Here is an 18,624-nt window from a genome sequence, read left to right as displayed (position 1 = left end):
GCATGCCAGGCACTCCTGTCTTCCACTGCCTCCCGCAGTTTGGTCAAACTCATGTTCGTAGCTTCGAGAACACTGTCCAACCATCTCGTCCTCTGTCGTCCCCTTCTCCTAGTGCCCTCAATCTTTCCCAACATCAGGGTCTTTTCCAGGGAGTCTTCTCTTCTCATGAGGTGGCCAAAGTATTGGAGCCTCAGCTTCTTGGGAGAGAAGCAATGACAAACCTAGACAGCATCTTAAAAAGCAGAGACATCACCTTGCCTACAAAGGTCCGTATAGTTAAAGCTATGGTTTTCCCAGTAGTGATGTATGGAAGTGAGAGCAGGACCATAAAGAAGGCTGATCGCCGAAGAATGGATGCTTTTGAATTATGGTGCTGGAGGAGACTCTTGAGAGTCCCATGGACTGCAAAAAGATCAAACCTATCCATTCTGAAGGAGATCAGCCCTGAGTGCTCACTGGAAGGACAGATTGTGAAGCTGAGGCTCCAATACTTTGGCCACCTCATGAGAAGAGAAGACTCCCTGGAAAAGACCCTGTTGGGAAAGATGGAGGGCACAAGGAGAAGGGGACAACAGAGGACAAGATGGTTGGACAGTATCCTCGAAGCTACGAAAATGAGTCTGACCAAACTGCGGGAGGCAGTGGAAGACAGGAGTGCCTGGCGTGCTCTGGTCCATGGGGTCACGAAGAGTCGGACACGAAACAACAACAACAAACTCCCAGCCTCAGATTGTGTCAAATTTTCAAATAAATTGCAACCTGGCAGATTCTTGCCGAAGTCCCTTTTGTGGCAATTTTGGCTAAGATCATAAGAAGATCTTGCAGGATCAGGCAGTGACCCATCCGGTCTAGCATCTTGTTCTCACAGAGACCAACCAGGTGTCCCAGTGCGAAACCCCCAAGCAGGACCCCAGAGCACTCTCCCCTCTTGAGGTTTCAAGCCACTGGTATTCAGAAGCTGTTGGAGGGTTCCTAGACAGAGACACCTCAACACAGGGGCGTAGCAAGGCGCCGCGACACCCGGGGCGGCAAACTGCCATGCCCCCGGGGGGCCGTGCAGAGGCGAGGGGCGGGGGTGCGGCCCCAAGTGACACCCCTCCAGGGCGGTACCCGGGGCGAACTGCCCCACGCCCCCCCCGCTTGCTCCGCCCCTGCCTCAGCATGCTCAGGTCTGCTGTGCCAGGGAAACTGGCAGTTGTTTTTTTGTTTCTGGCAAGGAATGAGAAATCAAAGCAACTCTGAGTTTTTCTCTTCTCCCTTCTATCCCTTTAAAATCATAGAATCGTAGAGTTGGAAGAGACTCCAAGGGCCATCCAGTCCAACCCCCTGCCGAGCAGGAAACACCATCAAAGCATTCTTGACATATGCCTGTCAAGCCTCTGCTTAAAGACCTCCAAAGGAGGAGACTCTCCACCACACTCCTTGGTAGCAAATTCCACTGCCGAACAGCTCTTACTGTCAGGAAGTTCTTCCTAATGTTTAGGTGGAATCTTCTTTCTTGTAGTTTGAATCCATTGCTCCGTGTCCGCTTCTCTGGAGCAGCAGAAAACAACCTTTCTCCCTCCTCTATATGACATCCTTTTATATATTTGAACATGACTATCATATCACCCCTTAACCTTCTCTTCTCCAGGCTAAACATACCCAGCTCCCTAAGCCGTTCCTCATAAGGCATTGTTTCCAGGCCTTTGACCATTTTGGTTGCCCTCTTCTGGACACGTTCCAGCTTGTCAGCATCCTTCTTGAACTGTGGTGCCCAGAACTGGACACAGTATTCCAGGTGAGGTCTGACCAGAGCAGAATACAGTGGTACTATTACTTCCCTTGATCTACATGCTATACTCCTATTGATGCAGCCCAGAATTGGTATTTAGTATTTCAGTAATAATTTAGTATTTCAGTATCAGAATTTAGTATTTCAGTAATAATGGCTCTGGTGCCCACTGCCTTTTGGGACATCTTCGACAAGAAACTGATCAAGAGTAAACCCCAGAGTGGGGTCCCTAAGGCAGTTGGATGGCGTCTCCTTCCGGCAATTCATGCAGCCAAGCAGGTGCCAAACGTCTTGCTCTGCTTTCCTTTGGACCACATCAGGAAGACCGAGAGTGTGGGTCTTGTCGTCCACAACAGTGCACAGGCTCGTCTCCCAGGGAGCTCAACACAATAGTTCCCAATTTTTTGTGGGGGGTGGAATCTCCTCCCCCAGTTCCATAATCCCATCCCCACTGCCCAGTACCATACCCTATTGAGTTATTACATTTGTATACTGCCCTACATCTGAAGATCACATAAAAATACAAAATACTTAACATATAACAAACCAAAATAGCCCATAACCCCTTCCACAAACCCATTCTTTTGAAGATCCCAGAGTGGGTCACCCCAGAAAAATACAAAAGGAGAACACGAAATGCATAATCAAACAAAAACGGATTTAATAAGTTAATAAATAAATAAACAAACAAACAACCCTGCGAGGTAGGTCAGAGAGAGAAAGAGAAACCAGCCCAATGGTCGCCCTGCGCGAGCTTCATGCGAACTCTAACCATTGCACCGCACTGCCTCCTCTTCTCAAGGGAGGGAGGGGGGAGGGAGTGGAGAGGGAGCCCCTCCCTTTGCCCTTCACTCCCTTTCCATTATGACACTTAAACCCGTTGACTGTACAGTACTGTATGTACTCCCAAGCGGGAGAGGAAAAGGCGCCCAAGTTGCGAAATCGAGAGGCACATCCGGGTCACGTGCACCAATAGGGAACTTGGGGAGGCGCCGTGCTTTCTGGGAGTTGTGGTCTTCCCGCGCTTTGTGCAAAGTCCAGGACCGGAAGGGGCGGGGCGAAGGTGAAGACAGGCGCGTGCGCAGCAGTCGGGCTCGCCAGAAAGCCGGTTCGGAGGTGGCTGTGACGCACGTGAGTTGCAGGGTCTGCTTCGGGGTCACAGCGGCTGCTGAGGTGGGGGGGGGGGCTCACTAGGGGATTTTTTTTCCGGGGAGGGGCCTGTTTAAGGAGGCCTTTCTTTTTTGGGGTGGGGTGGGGGAGCCTGCTTAAAAAGAAAGAAAACAGGTTTTAATCTGGCTGGGTGAAACTTTATTTTTGCAACGTTCCCTTTGGCTGTTCTGCCTTGCCTTCTCTCCAAACCCCTCTGCAGGAGCCGCGTGCAGGTGGTTCTTCTTCCCCTTTTTGCTTCCCGCAAAACGACCCTGCGAGGTAGGCCAGGAGGCTCAGAGAGAGGCCAAGGTCACACTTTGAACATCAGGGCCAGGCAGGGAGTCGAACCTGTGGCTCCCCACCCCGTTTCCCCCCCAGTCCAGCCCTTTAACCACCGCCACATGCTGGAGTCGCTGCAGAGAAAGGGGGGAGGGGAGGCCCCAGAAAGTAGATTTTGGGGGGGCTGGAGTCGATAGCCACCCATGGTGGAGCAGCGCTTTGTAAAGTCCCGTTTATCCTTTCCCCCTCTAGACCCTTCCTAAGATGCTGGACACCCAGTGATGGGTCATAATTGTGGCTTCTAGACAATTCAAGCAAAAAACATCTCATTTTAACTAGGCTGTTTGCTTTTAACAATCCATGTCCTTTTAGAGCGGGTGGAATGTTTTAATGTATTTCCCTCCTTAGGTTTAGTACATGTTTTTTAAAAGTTGCTTTGTGAGTTGCTTGGAGTTGCTGTGGCAAAAAGGGTGACATAATTTTAATTAATACTAATAATTTTATAGTCTTCAATAAGCAATAGCTTTGGTGTCTAGGAATTCTTTCTGGCATCTCGGATCTTATTATTTCCAAAACCGCTCATTGTTTCCTCTTGCAGGAGGTTGAATGAAGAACTGCTTGAGACTTTATAGCCTGGGGAGTACAGTAATCTCCCCACCACCACTTATAAATTCTCAATTGAGGGATACTTTAAAAGGGTAGATTCTTAAGAATCTTGTCTGAGACATATACTCCACACACACAAAAATAAAAAGACTTCTTCCTTGAAATGATTCTCATTCCCCCAAGCTCTTCATGGTCCACCTTTTTTAGGGGCAGTAGAAAGGAAGGAATTGGGAAAAAGAAGTTAGGTGAAGTGCTGGAGGAGGAAATGGGAGTGACTGGAGAGTCTAGGTACGTGGTTTTGGGAGTAGCTGGCAAGTTGCAGAGAGGAGACTTGGGGGTGTGTATAGCCAGGAAAGCCGGCATTTCTGTGATGATGCAGTTGGAGACATGCACATCCGGAAGGGAGCATGCGGTGAAGTTCTGATGCAACTGGAGCAAAGATTCTGGGCGGCAGGTGACGCAAACAGGATGGACTGCTAAAACAGCTGAGGGCAATGGGATCTTTGTGTCTACAAAAGAAGTAATGGGGGAAACCCTGTGTGTAGCAACAAAAGCTTATTTAAAGTTGGTGTAAGACTTCTGGTAAGGGAGACTTTTTCCCTGAATGAAAGTGGGTGGTGTGACTGACTGATAAGTAAGGAGTGAATCTTTAACCTGCCTTTGAAGGAGGCCTCCTTTGTAACTTTGGCGTTTCTGCATCAATGGGCTGAGTCCTTGGAGGGCAAATAATTTTGCTGTCTCTGTTGGGAGTGACAGAATACTCCAGCGACACCAGGGGCAAAAAGGGCAGCGGATATTTCTTGCTTCCCTCCCCCCAACCCTGTAGATTGTGGGGGGTCAAGCGCAGAGCAGAACGTTCTGCAGAGACACAGCAGGCAGCTATATATGCAGATACTTTTGAATATATTCAAGGGCAAGCAGTTGGAGCTATGCAAGCTTTCTCGGTATGAGAGGACAGAGTGAGATAAGGTGGCCTGGTATTCGATAAGGTAGCCATTTCTTCAAAATAGTAACAGATTTGGGTCTTCTATGATAACTAGGGAAGGGTCTGGAAGAATTGGGCAGCTAGAAGTATGGATCCACTCTTGTGGGACCGGATCATAGCTGTCAAGTTTTCCCTTTTCTCGCGAGGAAGCTTATTCAGCATAAGGGAATTTCCCTTTAAAAAGGGGAGAACTTGACAGCTAAGGACCGGATGTGGAAGGGGGATGGGCTCTGCAAGTACCTACCTTCCAAACTTTCCCCCATAGTCCAGGGATATAACTCACCCAGTGTATTGGTTACACCCAGTGTATTGGGAGAGGAGGTTAAATCAGGCACCCCCAAACTCACCCCCCCAGATGTTTTGGGACTACAACTCCCATGATCCCTAGCTAACAGGACCAGTGGTCAGGGATGATGGGAGTTGTAGTCCCAAAACAGCTGGAGGGCCAGGTTTGCCTATGCCTGGGTTAAATTAATCTTCCCTTTAGGCCACTCCCATCCAGCCCTCAGCTCTCGTGGTGCCATAGGATGTAGCTCGGTGGTGCATGAGACTTCAGATCATGGGTTCGAGCCCCATATTGGGCAAGAGATTCCTGCATTGCAGGGGGTTGGGCTAGATGACCCTTGCGGTTCCTTCCAACTCTACGATTCTGTGGCACCTTCAGTGTTTTTGCCTTGTTAAACCATAACATTTATTGGATGGTTGGTATTGATACTTAACCTGTAAGATCACCTTACCGCATACATATGTGCCACCTTGACTGCTTCGATCTCCGAGATTGGCACTGTTAATAGGTGTCACATAATCCTTGTTTCATTTGTAAGAAAGGGATCATTTAGTACGGCAGCCGATTCTACTGTTTTAAAAATGTTTTGAATAGTTGTTTTTATAAATAATTTTATTGTTTTACTCCTCTTGTAAACCACTTGAGGGTTGTTGTTGTTTTTTTACTATCAAGCGGGACATGTTGTTAAATAATAAAGTAATATATATATATATTCTTGCATACAGTCAAACCTCAATTGTCAAATGTAATCCGTTCCGGAAGCCCATTTGGCTTCCAAAATGTTCGACAACCGAGACGCAGCTTCTTGGTTGCAGTAGCTTCGGATGTTTGGCTTCCAAAATACATTCAAAAACCAGAACACTTCTGGGTTTTTGGCGTTTGGGAGCCAAAACAGAGGTGTTTGGGAGCTGACAGTACCGGTATATCTTTGATATTTGAATGACAGTGTTACGTGTTTATATGTAATTTATTATAGCAAATTCAAAAGTCAATATCCTCTTAAAGGAAAAATCTGAACTTTTGAGTTAGGGCATGAATCAGTTGTTGTTGTTGTTGTTGTTGTTGTTTTAAATGTGTGTTCACTTCTCTCCTTGAAGGTATCATGGCATCCAGTTCAGAAAGTCCTCTCCCTACCTATGAGGCAGAAGACAGCCAAACCTCAAAACTAATAAGGAAATCCCGGGAGTCTCCATTTGTCCCAATAGGTAAGCCCCTCTGACACTTGCAATTACCCTCTTTTTGAGATACACAATTGCCCTCTTAGTGTTTTGGTTGGGAATATAGGAGGTACAGTCCTAAATGTCTACAGGGCAAAAAGGTTGATGCATACTGTTGCATCTCATATAGCTGTAAATTTAACATGATTTAGTGGCCGGATTTGTACAATTGTCAGCGAGTCGCTTGTTTTAAATTGTTCCTTTTCTTGATTTTTAAGTTGCTTTGGTACAAGCTCACCCCACCCTGGTCCTTGATGCCTTAAAAATTGGGGGCTGACACTGCATCTAGAAATGGCTGGCATCCAGTACGTTTCCGAGCACAATTCAAAGTGTTGGTGCTGACCTTTAAAGCCCTAAATGGCCTCGGTCCAGTATACCTGAAGGAGCGTCTCCACCTCCACCTCCATCATTCTGCCCGGACACTGAGGTCCAGCACCGAGGACCTTCTGGCGGTTCCCTCGTTGCGAGAAGCCACGTTGCAGGGAACTAGGCAGAGGGCCTTCTCGGTGGTGGCGCCTGCCCTGTGGAACGCCCTCCCAACAGATGTCAAAAAGGAAAACAACTACCAGACTTTTAGAAGGCATCTGAAGGCAGCCCTGTTCAGGGAGGCTTTTAATGTTTAATAGATTGTTGTGTTTTATTCTTTTGTTGGAAGCCGCCCAGAGTGGCTGGGGAGACCCGGCCAGATGGGCGGGGTATAAATAATAAATTATTATTATTATTATTATTATTATTATTATTATTATTATTATTAATATATCCATTTGTCTCAGGAGACAGTGGAAGAGTGTGCCTTCAGAGATGAAGTCAAACTGTTGAGGAGTACAGAGTCAAGTTTCACTGGTGTCCTTAAACTCTGGCCAGAATCCAAAGAACCATCTGATTCCATCAGCGGGAGTAGAGTGGGATGGGCTTTAGACTTGATTTTTTTCCCCAGATGGCAGCCCTTGGTGTTAGTTACATCATTGTGGGGGAACCTTTAACATTTTCTGACTGGTGGATCAGATCCTTATCCCCACCCCCACCCCTGGTGGGACAAATTGGCAGGGCATCATACTTGTCACTCACAATACTATGCTGTCTCGCGATGCTGCATTTTGAAGCCCATATATTGGGACTTCAGAGCGCGTGTCGTGGGGTTGTTTGAAAGCCCTTTTGCAAAGTGTGCCACACTGCTTTTGTGAGGGACAGGGGATGCCGGGAGGTCCCTCCCATCTTAAGTTCCAGCCCATCCCCAAGCGCTGGGGAAAGCAGGGAGAGTTCTGCCTCCAGCGGAGAATCAGGAAGTGGTGTCCGAGGCTCAGGCAAGGTAGCGGAGCCATTGACCAAGGTGGGACAGGAAGGGGGGGAGCAAGGGGGGAAGGCCAGTCCCGCCGACCCCGGAATTGCGCAAGAAACGTCGGGGGAAGAGGCTGGGTCTCCCCAAGCTTCTTTGCTGGAGGAAAACGCGCCAATCTCCATTCGGAGGTACTGATACCTGACAGGCAACATGTATATAGATCGCTCTGAGCACTGTAAATAATCAGCACTTAATAAAAGCCTGAAAGGACTATGCTGTGAGGAGTCGTTACTCTAGAGTAGCCGCATAAGCATCTCTGACAGCTTTTAAAGCTCCAGAAACCGGTTTCTCCATGGTAGGAGGAACTGGTTTCAATTGAAATGGCTCCTAAAATAAACACACACCCTCCATTTTAACAACAGTTCCGTGCTCCCATGTGCCTCTTGGTCTGGCCAAGGAACAATTGAGAGCTCACTATAAGCTCCTGACCATTCCTTTAAAGCCACGTCAGTTCTTGCCCCACACCTAATGTGAAGCCTGCTTGTTCCAGGACGGGGAAGTCACATGGGACATCAAGTATGGGGTTGCCATGCTTTGGGTTAGTAAATAAGCTTTATTGTACTAGCCAAAGACCATGGGAAAACCATACAAACACTATCAGAGAAGTATCTATATAACTATATGACTGTATATAAAAAACAGCCACTTCCTGAACCATGAAAATCATAAAATGCAGGTGCCTGGGTAGATTGGGGACTGCACATGGCTCACAATATTTTCCTATTTAGACCTCTGAATCTCCCTTGCGGCTCACTGCAGTTTTGTCCAGGTTCTTGTTCCTGATCTTTATTGCCACCAGCACAAAGTGGGCCACATTATAAGTCACATTATGAGCATGAGCATCACTGATCAGCCGGAGAACCTTCTCCACCGGGGAGAGACACCTTTCCTGGACAAGCAAGGGATTTTAAAAAGCATCTCTGTATATAGTGGGCAGTGTGATAAAGATACTTTGGGGGAATGGCCTAATGAGCCAGGATTGGCCTGTGGCCCCGAGGCTCCGCACGCCTTGATAAGCTGTTCATGACACAGGTGTTCAGTGCATACATCTTCCATGACCCTGAGCAGCTTTTGGGGATACCAAGCACTATTAGCTGTCGTCACCCCAGCCACTTTAATCAAGAGTTCTGTTGAGAGTGCTGCAGGGGCTGGCTGCGCTGGCATACAAGAAATACAGCATTTACAGGGCACTTTTGACTCTCTTCTTCCCCTTTTCTCCAGGCATTTCAGGTTTTGCAGCCGTGGTGGCCTATGGGCTCTACAAGCTGAAGCACAGAGGGAACACCAAAATGTCCGTTCATCTGATTCATATGCGTGTAGCAGCACAGGGCTTCGTGGTGGGGGCCATGACCTGCGGTACGTACCAAAAACCGAAAACTCTTGTGTCTTTTTCAGATACGCGGAAAGTCGCCTTTCCCTGCAAACCTTTCAGTTTGCCGAGGTACCTGAGAGAGGGTGACTTGATTTGGGCCAGTCCCTGGCTTGTGCACTTGTGTTTTCTGTGATCCTAAAGGAAGCCGCAAGAGCCCTGATAACGATAACGGGTCACTGATCACGATATATGTGCTTCCATGAGTTCCTCTCCCTCCCAGTATGGAAGTGGATCTCTTACTGCTTTGTGTGCAGCCTAGGCAGGTGTTTTACAGGGGCACGGTGGAGGGCTCTGAATCCTTCAGTTCCTAAATCTTAACTCTGCCTCCATTGGGCAGCACGACAAACATCCCCCTTGATTGCATAGTTAGGCAGAGTCTATGTATAGGTCTTGATAGATAGAAGATGGTTGCAGAGATACAGTAGATGAGGTGCCTAAACAAGAAACAGCTAAACTGATCCTTGGCAGATATCGTGACACACCCCCTGTTGATTTACTCTACAAGAAGATGTGGGTCTCGCATAGTAAGAACATGTAATGGAACACACACTGTTAAATCTGACTTCCTTGGTCGGGTGGCATAGGCCTGCTAGGTTGTGAGGTCCACTGTTTTGTGGAGACGAGGGCTATTGAAGGCTACTTGCCTTCAGTTACTGAAAACCACAGGAGGAGAGAGGGCTCTTGGGATTCAGTCCTACTTGCAGGCTTCCCACAGGCATCTGCTTGACCGCTGTGAGAACAGGATGCCGGACTAGGTGGGCCGTTGGCCTGATCCAGCAGACTCATGTTTGGGGTAGGTCCTCTAACAAGGATGGAGCTGCAAAAGAAAGACAGCTTTGAACTTGTTTTCTCCTGCTCCGGAGGGTAGGACTGGAACCAAAGGCTTCAAGTTACAAGAAAGGAGATCTAGAGTTGTGGACTCTCCTCCTTTGGAGGTTTTTAAGCAGAGGTTGGATGGCCATCTGTCATGGTTGCTTTAGCTGAGATTCCTGCATCAGGCTCCCTTCCAACTCTATGATTCTATGAACTCTTAACCCTCGTTTCTAACATACCTTTTCCTTTTCTTCTTCCAGGTGTCCTTTATTCCATGTATCAAGAATACTGGGCCAAGCCCAAGCCCAAGCCCTAGGAAGCCATCAGTTGAAACCTGTGTGTGCTGGTGTTCTTATGTACTCTCTAGTGATAGACCTCACATGGAAAGGGCTCTGCGGTGATAACAAGCACAAGGGAGTGGCGCTCTGTAACTCTGTCCACGTCACACACGGTGTTAACCTCTACGCTGCCTGTGTTGCTCTACATTAAGTTGTCAGTGACTTCAAACCTGTTCTTCTCTCTGGCTTGAGTGACGCAATCAGCTGGTGCTTCTTTCTTAATAGCATCCAAACCTTTTTTGCTATGCATCCTAGGCACTCTGTGGCTTAGAGGCCCAGAATTTCCTCTTCAGAAGTTGTTCCTTTGCTTCGTGAAATAATCAAGTGAGAAAATGTTGGTAGAGGGGTACCAATGTTTAGCAGAACACAAAATCTAACACTCTGAATTCTTTAAACTCCCTTAGAACAAATGTTGTGGACAAGTAACTCTTTCCATAGATTAAATTATTTACTATCTTTTATTTATTACACAATATTAAATTCTAAAACTCACTTATTTTCACCGGAGGGCATTGTAGTTTCTTGAATTCTTAATTACACACTTTGTATTGCGTATATTTTAAGGAAGCTTCTGTACGGCTTGTTTGCACAGGGTGGGCTCCCCATATGGAAAAGCCTTGTAGTGAAATAATGGGGCCAAATTAAAAACAAAGCATGGTTCTCAACATTGGATGGAAAACGTGGAATGCTGAAACCTTAGTAGTGAAACAAGATCTGCTGGGCAGGGGATTCATACATTTGGTTGTCCTCTGTCCCCACTCCCCACCCCCGTAGCTAGCCAAAATTTTGTTGTTACCACCTTCTGATTTTTCCCCTGAACAGGTGAGGTCTTGATTGTCACATCACCCCAAACCTCAATGTTGAAGCCAGCCCCGTCTTCCTTGCCAGCTCAAAGCTGCAGGAAGAGATGACGTCAAGAATTCTCACCATGCAGAGCCTTGAACTGGCTCAGAAAGCGGCAAGATGTCTCACTGCTTCCTGAGCCTCTCTGTGGCTCAGCATGAAGTTAGGGAGATACGTACTTGTTAGCGGCCAAGTGATGCTGAATATATCCCGCCAAAAACTCACTCAACACTCTGTTGTCATCCTGTTGCTCACAACTAATAGATGGGACTTAACAGCTGTGGCTGAAATGGAATTTCAGGTCTGTAAAATTATGTTTTCTGCCAGGCTGCCTGCATTCCTTGATTTTATCATAGTGTTCTGAATAATGCTAAATAATGCAGTGTAAATCTAAGTCCGTGACTCTGGTTTTATTAAATATATGTACATGAGAACAATGGTACTCCGTCACAAACCACGTCTGTGTAGTCCATTATTTTGTCTTTTGTGTTGTTCTGTGGCATACTTTCCTGCCCTTGTAAGCGGCAGTAGAAAAGAAAATATGCAGATCTGTGGGGGCCCAGAGTTATGGAATGCAATGAGGGGTATCAAACTCTGTAGCTAGAACAGGAGGGTAAGTTTTGATAAAGCAGGAGGTCTGTTTATTAAAACATGTGCATCAAGGATTCCTGAACCGGACAGCAACAAAACAATAACATAAAACCTCAATCTTGAGTTTTCCATGAGAGACGCATTTCCCGTAGTTGGTATTGACACAGATTAACTAAGACTGATCGATATTAGTATTAATTGTGAAGTACAAACAGAAAAGGCAGATTAACTTCCCTTAAATGTTTGGAACTTTGCTTACATGAAGGTATCAAAGGGTTTGTCTCAGTCACCCCACAAGTGGGGCAAGTAAGTCCCTGCCAAACTGTCATGCTTAGGGCTATAGATGCTAGATCTGGGGAGAACCGATAAGACCAATTTTCTATTGTTATTCCATCCCACCTTTTCCTCCAAGGAGCTCAACAGGGAGGCCGACTTGGGCTCCACGCTGTGGGTGCCCAGTGCGTGGGTGCCGTGACATGATGGTGTCACAACGTGGTCATGGTATGACTGGTGCAAGCCCTGTGGCAGTCACTAGACCAGGGCCCGTGCCTCCGATGTGGGGCCTCACAGCAGAGACACAGGCCCTGGCCCAGTCAATGCTGTGGCGCCAGAGGTAAGGTGGCACACAGACATTTTCTAAACCTCCTTAGAGGTGGGCACTTATTTCCGGCACAGGTGGAGGAGTGGGATGGGGGAAGGGGAAGAGAAGAGAGTTGGAGTGGGCGGGCAGGATGGTGGCAGTGGAAAGTGGCTGTGGCAGCTCTTGCAGTGCGCAAGGAAGCCAGGGACTCGCCACAAAAAAAAATTGTGGGATGCAAGGTCCCAGGGAGTTTGTGCCTGTGGAGCTCAAGATGGGTACATGGTTCCTCTTCCTTGCCATTTTACCCTCACAACAACCTTGTGAGGTAGGCTAGGCAGAGGGTGAGTAACTGGGTGAGGTCACCAGCTGAACTTCATGGCTGAGTGGGAATTTGAACCCTAGTCTCCTGGGTCCTACTCCCAAGTATTCCTGACTACTACATCACTCTTGCAATATAAGGGCTGAGAGGGCAGTGTCTCTACCCATTTTCTCCATGTTATATATAATTTTATAAATTTATTTCATGTTTCTGCAAACTAATAAGCCCCAAAGCAACCTTTCTTTCCAGACGAGTCGTTCCATTCCCTGGATCAATTTGGTGGCTCTTTTCTTAACTTTCACTGACACAGTAACTTCCGTTTTGAGGTGATAAAACCAGAACTGTATACTGACAGCTAATAGTGACAACGGGGTTGTTGTTGTTTTTTTTTACAGTCGGTGTATAAATTTTATGAAATAAAAATAAGTACTTGCAAACAGCTTCAGCCGTAGTACTTCAGTTAATCCTCCGCTGCCTTTCCACAGCTCAAGCCATGCTCAAGGCAGCTTACAATAGGAAGGAAACCTAACTAAAACATAACAAAAGTAGTTATAAACAGGAAGTAAAACATTAAAACGCAACCAAAATGAGCAATTTACACATAAATCACAAGATCTAAAATAAAGGTATGAAAAATGGGGCTATTTTGTTATTGTTGATGTTTTTATTATGTACTTCATGGTTTTATGCTGTGAACTGCCCTGAGATCTATTAATCCAAATTTAATAAATAATAATATAGAAACAACAGTAACAATTCCCCCTCCAACATCCCAGCCTCAGTTTTCCTCCTGTGCAAAGGCTCCCCCGCCTCCAAAAACCCTCATTAGGGCATGTCATTTTAGGGGGTGAAACTAAATTTTGCAAATTTCTTCAGTAAGAGGTATTTAAAATACGTTTTGGGGTGTGAGGACTGCAAATATGCCATTGGGCAACATTTCGCTTGGGGGGGGGACGACTCCAAAAAAGTGCATAAACAGCTCTTGGAAAACCGAAGATTTTAAAGTTCACCTGAAAATGTCAGGTAATGCTGAAGAAGAAGAAGTAATAAAAGACAATATCACTAATATAGCTGCAATTACTTGGCAATTGTTTTTATTTATTTTTTTATAATATTTTTATTAGATTTCCATTTTATAATAATTAAACACATCCTCATTGTCCACTTCTTTCCCTCGTATGAGCCTGTTGACTTCCCTCCCTCCCACCTCATGGTTTTCAAAGTTAATTTTTTATATCACAGCATTAATGCATTTTCCAATTTACGTCCCGCTCATTCAAAACATCACAACTTTTAAATAAATATAAAAAGGTAGTAACAGTCATCTATTACAAGTCTTCTCACAACCCTGCTAATGTTGTCAATTGCTTACATTATGGTCCTTCAAATATTGTAGAGATTTACTCCTGACAGTAAGAGCTGTTCGTCAGTGGAATTTGCTACCAAGGAGTGTGGTGGAGTCTCCTTCTTTGGAGGTCTTTAAGCAGAGGCTTGACAGGCATATGTCAAGAATGCTTTGATGGTGTTTCCTGCTTGGCAGGGGGTTGGACTGGATGGCCCTTGTGGTCTCTTCCAACTCTATGATTCTATGATTCTACTCCAGTCTTTTTTGGAACGCTTGATCACGTATCTGAAGAAGTGTGCATGCACACGAAAGCTCATACCAAAATAAAAACTTAGTTGGTCTTTAAGGTGCTACTGAAGGAATTTTTTTATTTTACTTGATCACGTTGGTACTTGGCAATCGATTTTAAGTATTTCTGTGCCATTTTACACACATTTCGCTTACCAAGCAAAACCAAATTAAGTTATCTCTTTGGAATCCCCCAGTCGCGTTGCAACTTTCGGGCACCCCTCATTTATTTATTTTTTTGGCATTTCGACGTTGAAGGGTTCAGTAGCTGCGCGCTGCGTCGCTCGGCCATCGCATCCCTTCTCCTCCCTGAGCGAGCCCGGAGGATGCTGCCATGGCAACGGTTGCCGAGGGAACCGCGTCCCGCTCTGGGGCTCCGCGGACGGAAGCGCGAGGTAGGCGGCGTGGGGGTGCGGCCTAGTCCGGCCCTGCAGCCTTCCAGCCCCGGGACTTGCCTAGCCTTCCTCTGCCCCCAGGAAGGGAGTTGCGTGGGGAGACCCGGCCTAGGCCCAGAGAGAGGTGAGGATTGGCCGGGGGGGGGCAGAATTGCTGGGGAGCCTGGCAGCGACAGCTTCGGGTAGAGATTCCTGCCTTGCAAGGGGGCTGGACTAGATGACTCTGGGTGCCCCTCCAACTTACAAATGCATGCTACTAATAAAGGGGGAAGGAGAGAAAGAGAGAGAGATGCTGTTCTGCCCCACCCCACAAATGTCTATGACACCCTCCCCTCCAAAAAAAAAGGCATAAAGGGACACAAATCTCTTTGAACTTTTGATTGGGGACCTGATCTTAATGGAGGAGCAAACGTAAGAAAACCCACGAGGGAAGGTAACAGAAGCAGCTCAGTAACTTTTAATAAATACGTGGCTTGATTTTATTTCATATGCCTCAAAAAAAAGAGGGGAGCATGCGTATAAACTGCCCAAAACTTACAGAATGATACTCTTTTACATGCGATTTAAAGTCGCCTTAACTTTATTTGTGTGTGTCAACAGACTGTGTTTAAGTTTTGTAAGGGTGTGTTGGGGGTGTTCCGACTGATCTTGCGAATGCTTGTTGTTCAAAATCAATAAACATGGTTAAAAAATAAAAGGAAAGAATTAGGGGGTTAGATCTTGTTTTGTGGGTGGGAATAATAGGGGGTAAAAGATTTTTATAGATAAGTTGGAATATTTTGGGGTAAGGGGTAGAGATTAGTAGTTAAATAATAGTAATGTGAAGTGTGAAAGATTATTAGTAATAAAGAAGTTACAATTTAGAAAAAAGAATGTGATCTTAGATTTGGAAACTGCAGGAGTTATTGTAATATTTAAAACTGAAGAAGGGGGAATGTGGAAGTCCAAAATGCTTAGATTGGAAGCTATAGAGTTGAATTATTGTACTTTTACTTTTATTTTATTACCTGTAATTTTTTTCTTTACCTATTTTATTGCTATTGAGATGTGAAGAATTTTGGGGAATAAGATCTGTTGAAACTGTTTCGTATTTTTCCTTTTTTTGTATTTTTCTATGTTTTTTCTTTTTCTTTCACTCTGTTTATAAAATCCAATAAAATTATTTAAAAAATAAAATAAAATAAAAGGAAAGACTTAGACCTGGGTGGTGCCCAGGGAGCTATGCCTGCTTCTTCCCCTCCGCATTTGCATCCCCCCTCCTTTTCTATTGATAACATATAAATAAAGCTACAGGAAGGGCGATTTACATATTTGCCTGTCTCAAAGCTGATTCAGCTGTACCCACCCACTTTTACCAGGGATAAAGCCTTGTTTTCTTTCCCGCCTAAGGCATCTGTGGGTGGGTGTGACTTTTCATTTATGTTATTAAATGTGTGCGAGACACAAACATCACACCTTCGAGTTCTCTAGGCTTCAGTTGGCCTCCCTCAGAAGTGATACCCCTGTATAAGAACAGGCATGCATGTGTGAATGTTAGGATGCAGATGGCAGAAGAGAGTCAGGGGCCACACCTTCCCTTTCATGCTGCCAGCACTAGATTTAGAATGGTTCAGGAGGTTTCCCCTCACAGTGCGCTGAGCTGAGGGGCACAAAATAATAATAATAATAATAATAATAATAATAATCATAGGTATCTACTGTACCAAAATGAATTACTGTGCAAATAGGAAATATTAAGGGGGGGACCAATATTTTGTTTTATTAGCTGTTGTGTGATGCTTCCCCAGTTTATTGCATTATTCCCATTCTTGTGCTATTGGGCAACAAAAGTGGGACAAAAAATAAACGGAAACATTAGCATTATAAAAAGTTACAGAAGACCAGCAGGAAGTTGTGGGGCATTGTGTAGAACAGGGGTCAGCAAACTTTTTCACCAGGGGGCCGGTCCACTGTTCCTCAGACCTTGTGGGGGGCCAGACTGTATTTTTTTTTGGGGGGGGGGGAATATGAACGAATTCCTATGCCCCATAAATAACCCAGAGATGCATTTTAAATAAAAGGAAACATTTTACTCATGTAAAAACATGCTGATTCCCAGATCGTTCACAGGCCGGATTTAGAAGGCGATTGGGCCGCATCCGGCCCCCGGGCCTTAGTTTGGGCATCCTTGCTGTAGAACCAAAGACATGCACTAATTGGAAATGAAACAATATACCCACCCCCCAAAACTTTGCAGGCACAAATACTGTATTATTGAAAATGCAATTGTGTATACCCCCCCCCCCCTGATATCATCATGATTACAATTCATCGTGAATGTACAATAAGAAGGGCATCCAGAGGGGGCACCGTGGTTATGGAGAGAGCTGTCTTGGAAGTGTTTTTGAGAGCATTATGATTCTGCATCTTCTCTCTTTGCTTGCCTTTCAGGAGTGAATAATGGAGCTGGATGAGGAAGTGAACGAAAATTTAAGGATGCAGCTTAAGGCTCTCCAGGAACAGCAGCAGAAGAGGATGCAAAACCTGATGGAGAAGAAGAAAGAAAAACAACAACAGAGCATGAAACAAAGCGAAAAGGGCAGTCAAGAGGAAACCTTTGGGGTCCAAGATAATCTCAGCTTGTACACTGTGGGCAGTGAGATGCCTAAGGAGGACATTAGCAAAAGGTATAGAGGTAACCCAGGCTCATTCATCAGGGAAATGTCAAAGGATGTGGTGGATGTCTGAGTGCAACGCAGCTTGCAGAAGAGGGGATACATAGGGTTAAAACAGATAGAATGGGGAACCTCCAGCTTCCCAGACTATCCCTTAAACCTCTTGAGCTGACCTTCCTATCTCTTTGTTGTGGAGCTAGAGCAGGGTGCCCCAGGACTGGGAATCAGAGGTGTCCGTCAGGGTCCCTCTACCCAGCCTTGGGACTCTTCCCAGATGACACCAACTCACCAGTCCTGCTTCCTGCCTTTCCTCAAGTGTCTGGGACATAGTTTATAGCTGTTCTGTATTTTCTCCCCCCACCCTCCCCAGGTTACTTGAAAATGAAAACGAACAGCTCCAGCAGCAGCTTCGAGAGACTGTAGATGAAAACGGCAGACTGCACAAAGTGCTCAAGGAGCGAGAATTTGAAATCAAGCAGCTGCACAAGAAGATTGAGGAAGAGAGGCTGGCCCTGATGGGTAAATGGAAATGCTTTGCACACACACCTGCCATTGTCTGTGTGACCTATTTGCAGGCTCCCTTACCTTCTATCAGGGCCGGGCCCACCCATGAGACAAAGTGAGGTGACTGCCTCAGGTGGCAGGATCCACAGGGGTAGCAGATCTCACCCACTGTTGCTGCTTCTTTCCGTAGGGACCTCGGGCGTCACGGGAGACGTCGCGGCCGCAAAAATAGTTGAGTTGGCAAAGCAGAACCGGCACATGACTGCGGAGGTTGAAAAGGAGAAAACCAAAGTGAAGCAGCTGAACAACAGAATCAAGGAGCTGGAAAAAGAGGTGAGGCTTCTGTTTCTGCTGAGAAGGTTTCGCCTCGCCTCCTCCGCATCTCCTCTCTCAGCAGGCAGCTAGGACCTTGCCAGTGGTTTCACCTATTTATCTACTTGCACTTTGACGTGCTTTTGAACTGCTAGGTTGGCAGGAGCAGGGACCAAGCAACAGGAGCTCACCCCATCACGGGGATTCAAGCCGCCAACCTTCTGATCGGCAAGCCCTGTACTGCACTTTGTTTTGTATTTTTATTGTCTCTATTGTATTAATTTGTTTGATTAATTCATTAAAACCAGAAGAATGAAATGCCACACAGACAGAGGCTCAAAGTTGAGGTATTTCACCAATGAGGCAATAAGAAACAGGTTGCTTGGTCCCTGCTCCTGCCAACCTAGCAGTTCAAAAGCACGTCAAAGTGCAAGTAGATAAATAGGTACCGCTACAGCGGGAAGGTAAATGGCGTTTCCATGTGCTGCTCTGGTTTGCCAGAAGCGGCTTTGTCATGCTGGCCACATGACCCAGAAGCTGTACGCCGGCTCCCTTGGTCAATAAAGCAAGATGAGCGCCGCACCCCAGAGTTGTCCGCGACTGGACCTAACGGTCAGGGGTCCCTTTAACCTTTA

The 18,624-nt window shown here is 46.1% G+C and overlaps 2 protein-coding genes across 5 annotated transcripts in view; both read left to right on the top strand.

Annotated features, from left to right (window-relative positions):
* The first annotated feature begins 2,873 nt into the window (after positions 1-2,873).
* LOC118092088 (HIG1 domain family member 1A, mitochondrial) lies at positions 2,874-11,455 on the top strand. Of its 3 annotated transcripts, none has more exons than XM_035129830.3 (4): positions 2,874-2,905; positions 6,177-6,284; positions 8,857-8,991; positions 10,081-11,455. In XM_035129830.3, exons 2-4 carry the CDS (start codon positions 6,182-6,184, stop codon positions 10,134-10,136), a joined length of 294 nt encoding a protein of 97 aa, XP_034985721.1. In that variant the 5' UTR covers positions 2,874-2,905; positions 6,177-6,181; the 3' UTR covers positions 10,137-11,455. The 3 variants fall into 3 exon arrangements, with proteins under 3 accessions (XP_034985721.1, XP_060137013.1, XP_088510615.1); XM_060281030.2 differs by having other exon boundaries at positions 2,874-2,947; XM_088654489.1 differs by having other exon boundaries at positions 2,874-3,156.
* A 3,039-nt stretch (positions 11,456-14,494) lies between these two features.
* CCDC13 (coiled-coil domain containing 13) overlaps positions 14,495-18,624 on the top strand; it is a 38,546-nt gene continuing 34,416 nt past the window's right edge. For both annotated transcript variants that reach the window (XM_088654487.1, XM_035129831.3), the window contains exons 1-4: positions 14,495-14,643; positions 16,950-17,185; positions 17,544-17,692; positions 17,868-18,010. In XM_088654487.1, coding sequence (XP_088510613.1) covers positions 16,959-17,185; positions 17,544-17,692; positions 17,868-18,010 — 519 coding nt within the window. In that variant the 5' untranslated portion in view covers positions 14,495-14,643; positions 16,950-16,958. The remainder of the gene's footprint in view (positions 14,644-16,949; positions 17,186-17,543; positions 17,693-17,867; positions 18,011-18,624) is intronic.

Source organism: Zootoca vivipara, chromosome 11, assembly GCF_965207765.1.
Source record: "Zootoca vivipara chromosome 11, rZooViv2.hap1.1, whole genome shotgun sequence".
Taxonomy (NCBI): domain Eukaryota; kingdom Metazoa; phylum Chordata; class Lepidosauria; order Squamata; family Lacertidae; genus Zootoca; species Zootoca vivipara.
The sequence above is the reverse complement of the archived record's forward strand: the minus strand, read 5'-3'. Positions and strand labels throughout refer to the sequence as shown.

Excerpts from the sequence above, each read along its gene's own strand:
- LOC118092088 (XM_035129830.3), top strand. The coding sequence starts at position 6,182 with ATGGCATCCAGTTCAGAAAGTCCTCTCCCTACCTATGAGGCAGAAGAC. Across the intron at positions 6,285-8,856 it reads GTCTCCATTTGTCCCAATAG|GCATTTCAGGTTTTGCAGCC; the intron begins GTAAGCCCCTCT and ends CCTTTTCTCCAG. Across the intron at positions 8,992-10,080 it reads GGTGGGGGCCATGACCTGCG|GTGTCCTTTATTCCATGTAT; the intron begins GTACGTACCAAA and ends TTCTTCTTCCAG.